The following is an 18,427-nucleotide window of genomic DNA, read 5'->3' on the forward strand; positions in this document are numbered from 1 at the left end:
GGCTCGCTTGGCGGCCGGCCGGGCTTTGCAGCAGCGGCAGACTCGGCAGTGAGGAGGAGCGGCCGGAACAGCAGCAGCGGTGGCGGCGGCGGTGCGGGCGGCGGGGGGCAAGCGCGGCCGCGGCTGTCGGAGGCGGAGCGGGGCCGGCTGGGTAAGCGCTGGCTGCCGGCCTGGCGGCTCGGAGCGGGCAGCCGGGCTGCAAGAGCCAGGAGGCCGCCGCTTCTCTTTGTGTGGCCGCTGCGCTCCTGGTGGGGAGACAGCGCCCCCGGCGTGGGGGTGCCCTGCCCGGGGCCCGCCCCGGACCCTTCCGGCGGCGTGGGAGCTGCTGATCCCCTGTTCCCGTCCTCATCCCTGCCACCTCCCCCGGGCGAGGCACCAGCTCCGCTTCCCCTCGCCTCCAGGGGCACTGATCCTCCGTCGGTGAGGCTGGCGGTGTTAGCCCTCTTTTGCACCTAGGGGAAACTGAGGCATGGAGCGGGGAAGCGGCTTGTCAAAGCAGTCAACTGGTTGAGTCGCTGTCGGAGCTGGGAACAGACACAAGGAGTCCTGACATCCACGCCCTAACTCTGACCTCCAACACATTACTCTTATTTTATTCATAGCACCTAGGTTCTCCAGTCGAGGATCATGGCCTTTTGTACCGAAAGTATCATAGAAACGTAAGGGTGGAAGGGCCTTCAAGAGGTCATGAAGTCCAGCCCCCCCGAAGCTGAGGCAGGACCAAATAAACCTATACCATGTGCTGTCCAACCTGTTCTTAAAAACTTCCAGAGATGGTGATTCCACAGCCTCCCTTGGTAACCTTTTCCAGTGCTTGACTAACTTTATAACTAGAAAGGTTTTCCTAATATCTAACTTAAATCAACCTTGCTGCAAACTAAGCTGATTACTTCTTGTGCTGCCCTCAGTAGACATGGAGAACAATTGATCACAGTTCTCTTTATAACAACCGTTTACATATTTGAAGACTGTGATCATGTCTCTCCCCACCCCACCCATCTCTTCTCTAGACTAAATATGCCCAATTATTTCAGCCTTTCCTAAGAAAAGACAGAAGACTTTCTGTCCCAGAGAACTTGCAACTAAGAGGGTGGAGCATACCTCAGGGTAGGTAGGAATGATAGACAAATCCATGTGCATGACATTTTTACAAATCAAAATATAGAAAGAGAATGATGTAATATATACTCTTTCCCTCAGTTTTTCTACCTGTAAAGAACTGGGTGCATAGTTAATGATTGTACAATACTTGAAGATGTGTATGTAGCTATATACAAATATTTATATTTATAGGGTCATAAATAGACCCAATCCTCCCAAAAACCTCCTTTCTTACCAAACGAGCCTCACAAAATTTGCTAGAAAATGTATATATACCATTTAGTAATATTTAAAGTAGAAGCAGACCTGTATTACACCCAGTAGTTGATCAAATAAGCAGTCACATTATCTGTCCCTTGTCCATTACCCCTTCAAAGATTAATGAAGAAATAAACATGTGCATTTAACTTTGCTAACTTTATCCTTTTAGAGTTCATCATTCCCTCCATCCACTTTTCCTCATATTTTTCAGGCCAGTTTCAGGATTTATTTATCAGTGATCATATAGAAAGATTGTATGATATATTCCCTCTGTCATTTTGTGACATTTGGCATTATCTGAGAAATATTTCTACAGACATGTGGAGGATACCCACAGTGCAAACAATTAGTTTTTCTTGACACCTGTGTATCTTTCCTGGTTGGTTATTTTTAAAGGGACGCAGAAAGGTAAATGCTTGTTAAAACCCAATTGGCTTGTTTTAAGTAAATTGCCTTGAATATGTGTACAAGCTTGACTCTTTCAAGGAGATTAAACATTATATATTGATGGGTCCTTAATAGATTACAACAGAAAAATGTTTATTGACATATCATCAGGAGATGTGGCAATGAGTGACCTGTCATTTTTAGGAGTCACAAGAGAGGTCTCTCAGTGAGTAGCTGTAGAAGAAGGTATTATAAGAGATCTGACTTTTTAAGAGTGGCTGTAAAGGTTATGAAAAATGTTCAAGATTTAAAGCAATTTTTCATGCGAGTGCTGCAGAGACACTGTTCTTAGGTCCTGTGGGAATGTCTGAATAGCTCTCAAGGCCTTCTCTACTTCACACAAGGAGTGAAAGTGTTTGTAGGTAGGGAGATTGTTGGTACCCCAGGAGGCACCATGAGACATCAGTTCCATTAAGAAGAGAGCAATATTTTCTACACTTTCTCCACTAAATTATAAGGTATTCTTTTGAGATCAATAACTTGATTATTGTGCAAAAACATAGAGATCTAGAGAATCTTTAATGCAGTTCAGGCTCTGAAATGTTACCAGTTTTATGGCAGCTATTCGGTATTGTTTTCTAGCTGTCAAACATCTTATGGGTGATTCTTACTGAATTTGGGTATATGATGGCGTCCAAACCTTGATATAGGTTTTACATAACCTAAGTTGCACAGGGAGATAAAGCTCCAAGGTACTTAAATGAAGTACGTATTAAAACTTAATGCTTAATATGCTCTTAAACTTCTTCTGTAAGAGCATGTGCGGTGTAAAAATACATAGGAAAAATTTGTCATTTGGTTAACAAGTTGTCTTCCATGTCTTTTGGTTCTGGTTCCAAACACTAAAATAGTGCATACTAGATAGGTAAGACTAATTTTATTTTCTGTTTTTTTATACAGTTCTGTATATGTGGATGGGATTTGTTAGAAAATCAGTCTTAAAAGAGAAACTGGCATTGATAAGGTATAGCTATTCTGTTAACAAAATACAGGTTTATATTTTATATCCTGGTTGATATTCAAGCTTGGTTTTGATAGAAATGTTTTTCAACAAGCATACTGATGTATTTGTTGCACAATCTTATACTGGTAAACTTTATTATGTAATAGGGTATGTGGCTGAAGTTTTATGAACAGGGGCTAAATGTTTAGTAAGGAAGGCTACTGTTCAGTAAAGAGAGCCATAAAACTCCTCTGAAGATGTTTCTTGATGATGTGGGCCATTGCTGAAGACCCTTATTACTTTTTTGAAAACTTAAAACTTTTTTTTATTTATACATTCACTGTGCTGCTTCTCCACTCCCGCCAGTTTACAGTGTTGCAGTTGTTCTCTCTTCTTTTACATTCAGACTGGCAGTAAAATCTGTGATGTGTCAGCAGGGCCTTTAGGAAAAAGCAAACAGTTTGTTTAAAAAAATCCAGAAAAATGTCTTATTTTTTGTGCAGAAAAAATACTCTGTGTGGAAGTTTGCTTTTGTTAAGAACAAATCCAAAAAATACTAATCTATATGTTCCTCTCCTCCCCTACCTTTCCTCTCTCTCCTCACTATTTTTCTTGAACTCTGTCAATCCACTCTCTCCTTTTTACCCTCCCCTCTATTTTTCTCTCCTTTTTCTTCTCTTTCAGTTTAGACTGTACTAACACCATTGCTGAATTGACACTTTTAAAGCCTTACCTTCTCCCAGTATCTTAACTTGGCCAACAGACACTATGAGGAGACTGGCTTTTCGAGGTGCTGGTTGTACTCTGGTAAATCTGGTACATTATTGATCATATATGCACCATTCTCCCTTCTCCCCTACCTTGACCTTTTTTTTTTTAATCCTGGCCATAATGAGTCCCCCCTCATATTCATTCAACTTATTTAAGTGTTTGCAGGTAATTAATTCTGTTCCTAGAATACGAAAGAGATACCCTAATGTAGTTATGCCAGGTTGCTGCACCATTTAAAAACAACACATACAAGAAAAAATGCCTTGATTCTATTAGAAAATGGGAGGAGATCTGGGGAGTCTCTATACGCATTCCGTCTTTAGTCTTTGAGACTCCCAACAATAGTGCCAGTAGAGAGGAATCTTTGTGGTACTGATCCCTTGCCACTAGAAATTGTGCTAGGTCCACCAGCTTGTTTCATAAACCACTCAGTAGTTGTTGGATGGTTATTAATTTCAGTCACTATTTACATTAGTAAATTCAAACACGTGGCCAAGAGGAGACAGACACTCTTACATTGCCAGAAAGAAAAGGAGTACTTGTGGCACCTTAGAGACTAACCAATTTATTTGAGCATAAGCTTTCGTGAGCTACAGCTCACTTCATCGGATGCATACTGTGGAAAATACAGAAGATGTTTTTATACACACAGACCATGAAAAAATGGGTGTTTATCACTACAAAAGGTTTTCTCTCCCCCCACCCCACTCTCCTGCTGGTAATAGCTTATCTAAAGTGATCACTCTCCTTACAATGTGTATGATAATCAAGGTGGGCCATTACCAGCACAAATCCAGGTTTTCTTCCCCCGCCCCGCCCCCCAAACCCACTCTCCTGTTGGTAATAGCTTATCTAAAGTGATCACTCTCCTTACAATGTGTATGATAATCAAGGTGGGCCATTTCCAGCACAAATCCAGATTTTCTCCCCCCCCCCCCCATTGAGAAAACCTTTTGTAGTGATAAACACCCATTTTTTCATGGTCTGTGTGTATAAAAACATCTTCTGTATTTTCCACAGTATGCATCCGATGAAGTGAGCTGTAGCTCACGAAAGCTTATGCTCAAATAAATTGGTTAGTCTCTAAGGTGCCACAAGTACTCCTTTTCTTTTTGCGAATACAGACTAACACAGCTGTTACTCTGAAATCTTACATTGCCAGTTACTTGAGCCATCCAATCCACACTGATTTTAGCATTGGAGAGAGAATGGGAGGGCTTGAGAACATAACAAAATGTAACCAGGTTACAGCCCAAACCCCTTTTGGTGTGATCCCATGACTAGATATTAAGCAGTAGTTGTGATTTTTACTTGTCAGTGCAGACTCTTAATTACATCAACAGGGTTGTTTGTTTTTTGCTTTTGGGTGTGGGGTGGAGTACTTGTCAATCAGAATCACCAAATTATCTCTTGTTTGAACTAGTTCATCTGCCATGACAAAAGTTCTTGTTTTATTATCATGTATGGAGTGACAAGTCACAAGCATTAATGGGTGATTTAAGAAAGGATACTGGTAAGTGTTGTTAGATACATACATTTTCATCACCCTATAAGAGTCCAAGTCACTCTGATGGTGTGGTGATGTATGGCAGTATAAAACTCAGCGATAGATTGGATTATCAGGTAAACTATCGACGACATAAGCAGTGTTTTAGCTATATGATTTCGTGAGGTAATAATACATAACTAAATCTCAGTGAACCATCTTGAATACATACATCCTAAAGAACTGCAAGTTTAATGCTCACTCTCATTAGAGAGATTGGATGCAAAGCCATAAGTTTAAGAACATCTTTCTTTATTATAGAAGAAGTTGGATTCCATGGGTTCCAAGAGACGAAGGGCTACTTCTCCTTCCAGCAGCATCAGTGGAGGAGATTTTGATGATGGTCACCATTCAACAAATATACCAGGCCCAAGCAGGAAAAGGAGGAGACTTTCAAATCTCCCAACTGTAGATCCTGTAAGTACTATTGTAACCCCTTCTGTGTTATTGCATAAATCCAAATGTGGAATACCTTTTGAAATCACTATAAGCAAACATTTGCAAAATAAAGAATCATATTTAGTGAGAATATTTAGGATAAGGGTATAACTTAGTGTTCTATGGATGTTTTCTGGAGTTGCAAAGTCTTCTTCCAGGCTTTCCCCCATGGGACGGCGTTCTACATTTCTAGGGAATCCCGAGGAACAGCTTTTGTTTCCTTTGGTATATTGTGCACCTGCCTGGCCTAAGCGCTAATTTTGAATGACATGGGCAAGTTACGACTTCCTCCTGAGCCCAGCAGCACTGATTCTAAACTGGCTGTAGAACATGGATATCAAACTCATTCTGTGGAGATGTCTGAGTTACACTTTTAATTATGGTGTGTGGGCTGGGGAATAAATTTAGGACTACGTATCTCCTTCAGTCCACAGTAGTTCTCCCACTGATGTCAATACAAGATTTGCACAAAGAGCAAAAGACAGAATATTGTCTTTCTATGTAGTACCTAAAGTTCTATTATTTGTTCAGCACCTTATTCATCCCTGACCCATGAAAATATGTTCATTTTTAGGACCATCCCAGTTGATGTCCTTTTTCTCTTCCTTACTCATTCTCCTTCAGCTGCTTTTCTTTTTTTCTTCACTGTCTTTGTATTTCTTGTCTTATCTTCCCATTGTATCTGCTTCCATGTAGCAGTTCTGGATTTCTGTACCTTATGGCTTTCACTTCCTCCCCATCCTCCTTCCATCTGCTAAAATGATCAGCAAAGAAATAGTAAATGCTGACATTTGAAGTGCCATCCTTAGACATTAGTTAGCCTAAGAGAGATTAACTGTGAGACATTGGAGTCCACATTTCCTTATTTATTGTTTCTGGTGTCTTCTTGAGTCTGTAGTCAACACTGTGTTGGTTTACATTTGGGAAGTTTTCTTTGCAACCATGAGGGATAGAAAACTCTGTTTAAAAAAGAAAAAACACACAAATCTGGGTATGCCATAGTACTATATTAATACATCAAACGGGCTTGGTGTTTAATACCCCCACTGTAGAGCAACTTATGGCGTGACACTCCCCTCCCCCCACCTTCCTACCCTAACCAAGGCTTGGGCATAAATCCACACCCCTGAGAGATGTAGCTCTGCCAACCTAAGCCCTTGTGCAGACAGAATTCTTCCATTGGCCTAACTACTGTTTCTTGGGGAAGTGGATTACCTACATTGACAGGAGAACTGCTCCTGTTGGCATAGATAGTGTCTACACTGTAGCATTTCAAGTGCAGACATACCCTCAATTTGTTGCCTCCTTAGCATTTCCATTGTCTTACTGGATTGTTCTTGCCTTTTAGATTGCTGTGTGCCATGAACTGTACAACACAATCAGAGATTACAAAGATGAACAGGGCAGGCTCTTATGTGAGCTTTTCATTAGGGCACCAAAACGAAGGTGAGGATGTGGCCTTGATTGGTAACAATCTAGGTATGAGAGCTAGTCCTGGAAAAAATGGATTTTGAGAAATAGCTCATCTGTGTAAAAGTTGCAAAACTCGTGCATTAAATATGCAACAAGCTTGCATTAGTCTTTTGATCTTTATATTTGATAGCATGCCCCTTTGAACTGTGACACAGGTGCCTGTGTTCAGGCAGAAAAGTAAACGTTTGATTTTATATGAAACATTGAATATAAAGCCTTCCTGATGTTGAGATCTGTTTGACTGTAAAATTGTCTCCAAAGGTGGAGGAGTAAAATAATAAAATATATCCTAGGGAACAACCCAGAACTGACTCTTGGGAATGGAATAGGTGAAGAGAGAGACTATTTCTGTCTGTAATTTTTTTATAGATTTAAGATAAATTTTAAAACATGTGCTAATTCATTTATATTAAGGTTGTTTGTAAATTTGAGCTATTTAAGTTGTAGTAAAAACATACTAGAAACATTTCTGCGTTACTCTTAAATTTGTGCAAAGTTAAATACTGTAGGGTTCGCTTTCAGTGCTCAAACTCTAATGCCTTTACTTATTGTTACAACAGAAATCAACCAGACTACTATGAAGTGGTTTCTCAGCCTATTGATTTAATGAAAATCCAACAGAAACTAAAAATGGAGGAGTATGATGATGTGAACCTACTGACTGCTGACTTTCAGCTACTATTTAACAATGCAAAGGCTTACTATAAGGTGAGGAAGTTTCATTTAAAGGCCCAAATTCATATATTCTGACAATAGCAGGTCTGGGTGCTTTTAGAAGATACAGCCAGTTTCATAGGTAAGAGACCACTATGATAATATACATCTGTTCCAGTACTACAGTGGTTCCAAAACTTTCCTGTAGTGTGGACCAGATCTTAATACAGAGATTACCTAATATGCCGCCTCCTCTCTCTTTCATAACCCTGTAGCATTCTTGCCCAACTACAACAATTTCTTCCATGGAAAAATATTAGGAAAGTATGACTTTTTAGGTGTCTCATGTAATGTGTGTTTTCCTTTGGGGAAAAACATTAAAGAGCACAAGTAGAATCCTGAACTCAGTACTGAGCAGGCAAGTAAAGGACGAACAGATTTAAAGTATTTTACCAATACACTTCCCATTTAATGAATTGGTCATTCTGAACGATCAAGTTAAAAATACAGAAAAGCAAATTTATAATATTTTTTTTGTTTTTTGAAAGAAAAGAGCAAAATTAGTGGGATGATTTCATCTCTTGCTTCCATCAATTCCTTCTCTCAGCTGGAAACAAGCAGGAGGGCTAAGTGGCAAACAAGTGGTTTGCTAAGCATCAGTGGTGTGCAGGACACTCATATGGAATCTCTGCAGTATTATACTCTGTTTAAAAAAGCAGTAGTTATGCACTAAATCAGAGGTGATCGAAGCTCACTTTGAATGCAGGAGCAGAGAGAGCGAGTAACAGGGCAGAATAGGGAAATTGGGGTCTCTCTCTTTCTGGGGGTAGCTTCTCCTGGCCCCGGCCTAATCACCCTGGTTCCTACATGCTCCTTGGCCTAGACTCAGTCAGAAGTTGCTTGTGTCTGGGGCAGGGCTCAGTCAGAGACAGTTCAAGCCGAAGCTCAGGGTTAGAGAGCTGTGTGAGACATGTGGAGGAGACCAGGGACATAGATCAGCACTAGCTCCCCTCGTCCCGGTGGTTCTGCTGCCCCGATATGAATGGTACACTTTAGATGTTAATGGGTTTTATTAAGGTTATCTTTAAATCATTTTGTTAGCCTCTTTTCTAAAATTTAATTAAAAAGTAAAAAGTGTGTTTCAGAATCTTAAAAAATTAGAATGTTTTCCTGTATTTCTTGCATTGAAAGAATCAATATCTTGTGGCAGAGAGGGGATAAAAGAAATCCAAACTTCACTGCAAATCTTGGGTAAATTACCTAATAGCCTCCACCACACTTAAGGACATCTATTTTAATTCATTACCATTCCTGACATCACTGTGTTGAAGAATTACACAGCCAGTAATTGCTGTTTTCTATTATTTAATATATTTCACTTCAGAATGCTCAGAATTTTAAGAACACTTTTTTAAAATAACTGACTAGCAATAATGTTGTGCTGTTTGGTTCATTCTCACAGCCAGATTCTCCTGAATATAAAGCAGCCTGCAAACTGTGGGATTTGTATATGCGCACAAAGAATGAGTTTGTTCAGAAGGGTGATACTGAGGAGGAGGAGGAAGAGGATGAAGGGCATGACAATCAAGGGGCAATATCTGAAGTAGTAAGTAGGAAGCGTTGCATTTATAGTTTGCTGGTGAAATTAAGAGGTGTGTGAAAACTGGACTTTCAGAATAAGGTTAACCTCAATTTATGGAGGGACATCGGTCGATGTGTAGTTATTAAGCTGAGCCAAAACAGGTGATGGGACATGCATCACTAGATTATGTTCTGATATACTGTTTAAGGGTTCTTACACATACATAGAAAACAGTAATGGTTTCAGTACTCAATAAGTAGGTATTTATACCTTTGCATATGTTTGTGCATATATTAGTGAACTCTTAAGAAATAAATAGTTACAAGATGATCAGTGATATAACTATTGTATATGTGGTTCCATTTTAATCAGTTTATAATAAATATGACCTCTGTAACTTGCATGATCTGAGGCCTGGTGCAAGTAAACCTGGGTCCCCCTGAGAACACTTTCAGATGAAACACCTGTATGGTGAACACCATGGTGTTATTCTCAGACTTGTTGTTCTTTTTACTGCCTTAACCCAGGGACTTAGGCTAGAGCTACACCTGCAAATCTCCGTTAGTACTGCATGACATTACAATGCATATTTTTATTTAACTCTGAAAAACAGATCTGTGCACGAAATGTGTATGTGATATTCAGACTTATTCACGTGTCTTACTAAATGCATAATCATAATACTGTTTGTTGAAAAGTTGCACACATCTTTATAGCTGCTGTTTTCATCTTCTTTTCCTTGAAAAAGAACGTTTATACATTTACACTGAAATATTTTACAGGGGCCATTAGAAGCTTTTATAAAATTGAAATCTTTCTCATCAAAGCTTTTTGTAACTTCATTTCCTGTACCAGTCTTCTCCAAGCTACTTGAAAGAGATTCTTGAACAGCTGCTTGAAGCTGTAGCCATAGCCACCAACCCATCAGGACGTCTCATAAGTGAGCTGTTTCAGAAGCTTCCCTCTAAAGTGGTAAGTAGTGAAATGAAGTCACTTGTGTTCTATGTTTGGTATCTGGAAAATGGTATAACTGATACTGTGGGCTGACTGTGAGACTAACGGTCAAGTGAACAAAAATAAATAAAAATACTTTAAGCGCTACCAAGTCATAACATTTTGCTATGTGGTGGAAATTGCCCCCTTATGCCTGTTTACTGAAGAAGCCATTATCAGTTTAATCAGATAATGTACTATAACATTTTAACACTGAGAGCAAACTATTAGGTGTGTGTATAATGTCTAATAGCTATCAATATCAAAATGTTGTTACGCATTATCAGATAAAGGTCATGTTATAAAATCATTGCTTCTTTCTGAGGAAATAGTTTTTTTCATATCACTTTGGTGAAATGATGAAGTATTTCATTTTTCTTAATTGGCTGTAAGGGCTGCTTTTTGTTTTAGCAGCTTTCTGCTGGTAGAATGGGGTTTATGGATCAACCCTAAAATAATCTTTTTACTAATATAAATTTTGTTTTGAAGTCATTTACAGCTCAGTTCAGAGTCAGTGTAACTCCACTTAGTTTAAATTTCATCTTAGTGTAAGGGATCTAGTCTCTGAGTTCATTAACTCGTTTGGTGAATCTGTATAAATAAACCCTTTCAGATGTTGTTAATCGATATTAGTTATGTGAGCAATGTATATCTTAATGATATGGAGAAATTAAACCATTTTGGTTAAGAGAATAAACCTTAATCAAGTTGCAATGCTGAATTTGTACATAATCTTTCAGCTGTTTTGTGGTGGTAATCTGTCTTCTTAGCTGCCTTTGGTAATAGGCCATCAAATATAAGTGTTTATTTAATACTGATTTTTATTAAGTGTTTCCCTTGTGAATTATATGTGCCAGTGTACAACCATAGATATATCATTTTTGTTTTCTAGCAATATCCTGACTATTATGCAATAATTAAAGAGCCCATAGATCTTAAGACTATTGCCCAGAGGATACAGGTACAGTATGATCATGTTAATGAGCTGTATATTGTAATTTTGGAAAAATAAGATTTTTAAAGTTTAGAAGCAAAATTTTATGTAGATCAGTAGTAAGTGTAATTTTTACCAGTAAATTAAGAAACTGAAAACTATGCTGCTCTGAGATTCAGGACTAGCTATAGTCAGTCCTGGACTAGTGTGCCAAAAGTAGTCACAGTTTAAGGTTCAGTGTCTTAAACCATTAATTGTTGATCTGAATGAAATGCCAGGTACTGTGATTTCTTGGCCATGTACTAGTATAAAGTAGTCATTTCTGGCCAGGGCAAATTGAGATATTGAAGTTTAGATTAGTGTCATTCTCATTACCATCTTGCTTTGTCCCACTCACCCTTTCCTATTATTTGGTTTTAGCTAGCTGTTTTTTGAACTCCTAGAGCTAGAAATTGGTGATTTCTACAACCTGAAATCATTCAAATCTAATTTTTAAAATGAAATATTAGTCTCTAATTCCAGAATTTTGTGAAATACTGACTGCTAATGCATTCTCAACTTGAAGTGGAGGATAGAGATGAGTTAAAATGGTAATCCGAATGATGTGTTTTAAAGTTTGATTAAAATAATTTTGGAGTCAGTGCATTGTTCATTTAGTTTGTGGGACCTGTCACAGAAAAAATAACTTTTATATTTGTATCACCTCTATGATTTTCTTTTCTTTTTTGCCAATGAATTCTTTGTTTGTTTATATGCTGCATAAAGAAATGTCTTTTTTCAATGTGAACTTACCTTTTACTTTCCAGTGTTTTGCATTTTCTTTCTTCATGTGACAGGATAAAAAGGATCAGTTTTTATCTAAAGAGTAAACTGTTCTATTTTTTGTTCTGCAGAATGGAAGTTATAAAAGCATTCATGCAATGGCCAAGGATATAGATCTTTTAGCAAAGAATGCCAAAACCTATAATGAGCCTGGATCTCAAGTATTCAAGGTTATTTTCAGATTTTTTTTTTGACAATTAAGTCAGGGTTTCAATCTTTATTTATTGTATTACATATTTTTAAGTTATTAAAATGGTATTTTATGTTATAAGGTTCTAAAGCATTTCTAATTATCTCAAAATATTAAAAAGGATATTGTCAACTAATTTCTATTCCTTTTATTGTTAGTAGTTCCCTATTAGAAGTTTGAAACTCATATTCTTTCCTTGTTGACTGTTCTGCTCGCCAACTATACATTTCTCTCTTCCAATTTTACTTCAAATGGAACATGAATCAGCCTGGTGTCTTATAGGAATAGAGGATGGCTCACTGGCTATTAGGTTAGAAATGCCTAGAATTCCTGGCATTACAAATTCAAATCATGGCACTTGACTGTTCATTATCACAGACTGCGCAGTTTAGTGTAGGGAGGTCTGCAGCATAAAGCCTGAAAGATGGAGGTCCTGCTCCTTTGCATGGATATTAAAGATCCTATTCCATTTTTTGTAAGAGTATGCATGCATCATACGGCCAAAACTCACTTTTCATCTCTCCCTCACCACTTCCTTTTCTCTCTCAATTGACTGACATGTTGTGTGCATATTTTCTACCTACCTCCTTCCTGTACCTAAAAGTGAATGAATTTCAGTGGTGAAGTGATTCCTGCATATCTTTTAACTTTTGGGATGAAGGGCACTACATATATGTTATATTCTAAGGGTAAATTCTATTGGTATAAGAGTAGAGGTGGATAGAATGCTAAGGCAGGCTAGCTATGACACCAATCATCTTCCAGTGCAGAGAAGACAGACAAACCCACTCATTCTAATGTATTGTTGTTGTGTGTGCGTAAGTCGTGGAGATTTTGTTTTAAGGATTTGCAAAGAAGTGCCATAGACACTAGCCACCATTTTATTCCCTTTTATTTAACCATTGAAAGTCTCTTTTCAAGTTAAATTTTGCTATAGACTTCTGACACTGGTCAAATTCACTCTCTATCAAGAAAATATATAACCCTAACTTTTGTTCTTTTCACACTATTTTAAATCTGTATATTTATATCCATAGAATTAGAGTAAATCCTTGACTCAGTCTCATTTTTCTAAAATGGAGTATTCTTATTTCAATTAACAGGATGCAAATGCTATTAAAAAAATATTTAATATGAAAAAGGCTGAAATTGAACATAATGAACTGGCCAAGTCAAGTCTTCGAATCAGGTACTGCAAGTAAAAAACAAACACACAAAAAAGTGCTGTTTGAGGTCTGGTTTACATGTATTTATTGATATTTAGTTTCTTAATTTTGCCCCCCAAAAAAACAAAAACAGGAAATGATAGATAAAATTAACTTGCTTGTTGTAGCTTTAAATCTTATAGACCATTGAAATAGATTTTTGAAGGTAACTGCTGAAATATACTGTATAAGTGATATATTCCTACTGTTAAGATATATTTGGCACTGAAATATAGAGAGCCTGTAGGAGCCCCTAAAGTTAAGTTTGAGCCAGCTTCTATTCTATGTGTTTAACAGGTAGAAACAGAAAAGCTGGAACAAGGAGCACAGGCTCAGATCCTCAAAGATATTTAGGCATCTGACTCCCACTGAGGTCAAATACATTTTGAGGATCTAGGTGAGCGTGCCCGTCTTCATAAGAGTTGCTGGATGGCCAAGGGCCTCTGATGTATCCTGGAGGCCTGCAAAGAATTAGGGGGACCAAGGATTCATTTTTTGCATGAGCCCAAAATATTTATTGGGAGGGAGCAGAGAAACAGCCCAAAATTCATTAATTCAGGTGTCTAGCAATCATTTGAAGAAAAGCCCAGGATTTAGTAACACTCTTTGTATGTGAAAATCTATTTTAATTGTAATAAGGAGCAGAATTGTGTGTGGGTAGGGACAGAATTGACTTGTTGGGGATGGAGTGAAGTTTTGGAAATGTAAATTAAATGGATATGGCTTGTGGGAGAGGGGGTAGTGCAGGTTTTTGTCATTTGGGCTGTAGGGGTTGGTCTCGAACAAATAGGTGTTGAGATTTTTTTTGTTTTCAGGCCCTGTTATTTCCTTCCTGAAATCACATTAACTGGAAAAAGCATTTTCCTCCCACCCAAATCCTCACTCTTCAAAATATCAATCTGGATCTTTTATGCACATTTCTTATCTCAGACTATATCTAGACAGATCCAGATCTCTCATAAGTTTCACTTGATATCATTGGCAGTTCTCAAAACTGGTATTAAATACTTACCAGGGTGAATTATATTCTCTATCAGAAAAGCTAAGTGACATCTTCCAAATGAGCACAAGAGTTAACAACTTCCTTGGCAGAAAGGGAAGTTCTTTAGATATTTTGCAAAGGACCTACTTGGAGTATGTATCCTTTTCCGAAATAAATCTCTCCTCTTCTGAAGCTGTTTTTGTGATAGGATAGAGAACTCCACAAACATCCTTACATTAAAGGCATTCAGTTAACTTAAATATTTGTCTTAAATGTTTTACCTTCTGTTACAAATATCACCTAAGATTAGTATAAATTAAAGAGATTAGAGAACTATACACTTTTTACAAAAAGAAAAGGAGTACTTGTGGCACCTTAGAGACAAACCAATTTATTTGAGCATAAGCTTTCGTGAGCTACAGCTCACTTCATCAGATGCATACTGTGGAAACTGCAGAAGACGTTATATACACACAGAGACCATGAAACAATACCTCCTCCCACCACACTCTCCTGCTGGTAATAGCTTATCTAAAGTGATCACTCTCCTTACAATGTGTATGATAATCAAGTTGGGCCATTTCCAGCACAAATCCAGGTTTTCTCACCCTCCGCCCCCCCCCCACCCCCCCCACAAACTCACTCTCCTGCTGGTAATAGCCCATCCAAAGTGACCACTCTCTTTACAATGTGTATGATAATCAAGTTGGGCCATTTCCAGTCAAACTGGACAGTCTCTACGTAAAAGAATAAATGGACACAAATCAGATGTCAAGAATTATAACATTCATAAACCAGTCGGAGAACACTTCAATCTCTCTGGTCACGCAATTACAGACATGAAGGTCGCTATCTTACAACAAAAAAACTTCAAATCCAGACTCCAGCGAGAAACTGCTGAATTGGAATTCATTTGCAAATTAGATACTATTAATTTAGGCTTAAATAGAGACTGGGAGTGGCTAAGTCATTATGCAAGGTAGCCTATTTCCCCTTGTTTTTTCCTACCCCCCCAGACGTTCTGGTTAAACTTGGATTTATGCTGGAAATGGCCCACCTTGATTATCATGCATATTGTAAGGAGAGTGGTCTGTGCTGGAAATGGCCCAACTTGATTATCATACACATTGTAAAGAGAGTGGTCACTTTGGATGGGCTATTACCAGCAGGAGAGTGAGTTTGTGGGGGGGGTGGGGGGGGGCGGAGGGTGAGAGAACCTGGATTTGTGCTGGAAATGGCCCAACTTGATTATCATACACATTGTAAGGAGAGTGATCACTTTAGATAAGCTGTTACTAGCAGGAGAGTGTGGTGCGAGGAGGTATTGTTTCATGGTCTCTGTATGTATATAATGTCTTCTGCAGTTTCCACAGTATGCATCCGATGAAGTGAGCTGTAGCTCACGAAAGCTTATGCTCAAATAAATTGGTTAGTCTCTAAGGTGCCACAAGTACTCCTTTTCTTTTTGCAAATACAGACTAACACGGCTGTTACTCTGAAACCTGACACTTTTTACAGTTTACTTGGTGCTTTTGTCAGTACTTCGAGTGTATAGTCAATTTTTACTGTGTCTTCTGTTTAATCAGTCAGTTTCCCCTGTTTGCATAAGTCTTTCATACAACAACAGCAGGGAGGAAAAACAAGAAAATGTGATTTGTAAAATCACAAAAATTGGCAGAGGGAATTCATGTGCAGGAATAATTCTTGAAACATTTTAAAATATTTCTTTCAAACGGTGGTTCTCAAAGTTGTTCTGCTGCTTGTGCAGGGAAAGCCCCCGCCGGGCCGGGCCGGTTTGTTTACCTGCCGCGTCCGCAGGTTCGGCCGATCGCAGCTCCCAGTGGCCGCGGTTCGCTGCTCCAGGCCAATGGGAGCTGCTGGAAGCGGCGCAGGCCGTGTCCTCTCTAAAGTCTACTATAGCTCATTTAGGCCCTGACACCACAGAAACCTAGCACGTGTGTAGTTCCATAGATGTAGACCTACTGAGATCAGTAGGTCTACATCTATGTTTAAGGATTTTCAGGATCAGGGCCTAAATTGTGACTCGCTGACTTCATTAGGAGTAAAGGGGGAATCAGGACCTTGCAAGGTTGGGTACTGTATTTAATTTTGAGGCTGTGACTGTATCTTAACCGTAACACTTTTTGTGTGAAGATGGCTGACAAACAATTATATTAGTATTTGTTAGTTGAATTCCTCTCTCTAGTACTGCCAATCCCTTCTCTATCCCTTAGTTATCTTATTCTGTAAGGTTCTTTTAATATTTTACCTTGTCTGTGAAACTTCTATGTTGTTGTGTAGGGCCACAAGTTGACTTCATGTCCAGAATAATTTGATAGCTCTCATCTTGATTTCTATACCTTTTAAAAAATTCTTTTTAAAAAGTGTTTTGCCTCAAGCAGGCCAAAAAAACCCCACTCTTAAACAAAAATAAAATTCCCCAGACACCTCATAGTCAATTTGAAGGAGAGAAAAGTTTAATTAGAAAAAAGTCCTTTCTGCTGTCCTGAAGACTGCTATTGGCTGCTGTTAAGCACAGACCTGTTATTTCAGATCCCTTTTAACTTATTAAACTCCAGATGGGTCATCTAGGTTTTTTTTAAGATCCATGACTTCTTAATTCTTCCACCTCATCTGGGAGTCTTTCACCTTACACTGTTTTTAGCAAAAAACCTCCTTAAATTATTCTAGCCTATTTTTCCTCTTAGTTTTAAAAAGCTTAACTTTATAATAACTCTTTGCTGATTTAAATACTCTAATCTTCATGTCAAGAATAATCCCAATTTTGTGTCTCTATCCAGATGCACATCCTTCATTCCATTCATCATCATAAATTGCCCCTTTGCAGTGCACTTATCTGTCTTTCTTCAGATAATATGACCAATATACAACAGTTTCCACAACACAATTTAATATGCTTTATTAAGTGATAACACAATAGGCTTGGTTTTGTATTGTTAACCTATCAATTTTTAGTAATATCCTGTTAACCATCTTTATTGCTGCAGTATGTTGGGCTGAGAATTTAAATAGGGTTTCTATCAATATTGCTAGAACCTTTTCTTTTACCTTTATAAACAAATTCATCATCATTTACATTATGATTAACTTAGGTATTATTTATCCCTAAGCGTATCACTTTACATTTAGCAACATAACATTTTTTGTGCCTTCTCTGAGCCCTTTTCAAGATTACTCTGTGAAAGAGCTACATTCTAGTTGCATCTCTTCTTGCGTCTAAGGCGACTTTCTCTTTTTCTCCCTTTCTCTGCGTTGTTTCTTCTTCTTCAAGGACTCCATCAAATTTGGCTGCTTCCAAACTGACAGGTCCTTCCTCACAGGGTAAAGGCAGTGTTGGTGATGAGAGAAATTCTACTAACAAATATTACCGGTAAGTAAATTGTCTGTTTTGGTGTGGATGCCATCCAGTTAGTTTATTTTTTATTTATTTATTTTGGTCATTTGGAACTGTTACAGTCAAAGCTTTTTTCTGAAATTTGGGGTGTGTTTTTTAAGTGAACTCTCAAGCTTAATGACCTATATACACAATAATTAAAATATCAGATTTAATAATCCCTACTTCCCAAATAGCATAGTTTAATAGATTATTTACTCTATATTGTTCTTTATTATTTTTAGTGTTTTACTTACATCAACTATGATACAAATTTAACAGAATTTAACATTTATTTCCTTGGAAATGCTCCAAAGAACAACATTTTATATTTCATTACAAAACTGGTCATGTTAGAAGTATCAAAGATATGTATTTCAACTCACAAATATTTTAAAATAATTTTAAAATAATTTTTAAACATGTAAAACGAAAGAACAAGAAGAGGCAAAATGGAGGAGAAAACCCTTAAAGGAAAAGGGATGCATTTGGAATACTGTTCCAGGAGACTCAATCAGTTGTCACGATTATGTGGGGTATTCTGCCCTGTTCATCACTCAGGAGTTCTGTGGCCTAGTATATTGAACACGATCAATGGCCTCTTGTCACTCCCACAAAGTAACAAGAAAATCATGCCTTGGTGGGTGCTTTTTGATTCTTCATCTTGAACTGTTTTTCATTATGAATGGTA

At 38.1% G+C, this 18,427-nt stretch overlaps 1 protein-coding gene across 17 annotated transcripts in view; it reads left to right on the forward strand.

Annotated features, from left to right (window-relative positions):
* Window positions 1-16: 16 nt before the first annotated feature.
* The window catches only part of PBRM1 (polybromo 1), an 86,934-nt gene continuing 68,523 nt past the window's right edge, over window positions 17-18,427 (forward strand). For 5 of the 17 annotated variants that reach the window (XM_037905603.2, XM_037905605.2, XM_037905595.2 and 2 more), the window contains exons 1-10: window positions 3,437-3,559; window positions 5,331-5,486; window positions 6,856-6,953; window positions 7,541-7,688; window positions 9,097-9,240; window positions 10,072-10,188; window positions 11,102-11,170; window positions 12,037-12,135; window positions 13,259-13,344; window positions 17,635-17,733. In XM_037905603.2, the coding sequence (XP_037761531.1) occupies window positions 3,521-3,559; window positions 5,331-5,486; window positions 6,856-6,953; window positions 7,541-7,688; window positions 9,097-9,240; window positions 10,072-10,188; window positions 11,102-11,170; window positions 12,037-12,135; window positions 13,259-13,344; window positions 17,635-17,733 (1,055 nt within the window). In that variant the 5' untranslated portion in view covers window positions 3,437-3,520. Of the gene's footprint in view, window positions 152-2,709; window positions 2,774-3,436; window positions 3,560-5,330; window positions 5,487-6,855; window positions 6,954-7,540; window positions 7,689-9,096; window positions 9,241-10,071; window positions 10,189-11,101; window positions 11,171-12,036; window positions 12,136-13,258; window positions 13,345-17,634; window positions 17,734-18,427 lie in introns of those variants that run through there. The other 12 variants (XM_037905602.2, XM_037905607.2, XM_043552216.1 and 9 more) reach the window with 9 other exon arrangements.

The sequence above is a fragment of the Chelonia mydas genome, chromosome 7 (assembly GCF_015237465.2).
Source record: "Chelonia mydas isolate rCheMyd1 chromosome 7, rCheMyd1.pri.v2, whole genome shotgun sequence".
Lineage (NCBI taxonomy): Eukaryota > Metazoa > Chordata > Testudines > Cheloniidae > Chelonia > Chelonia mydas.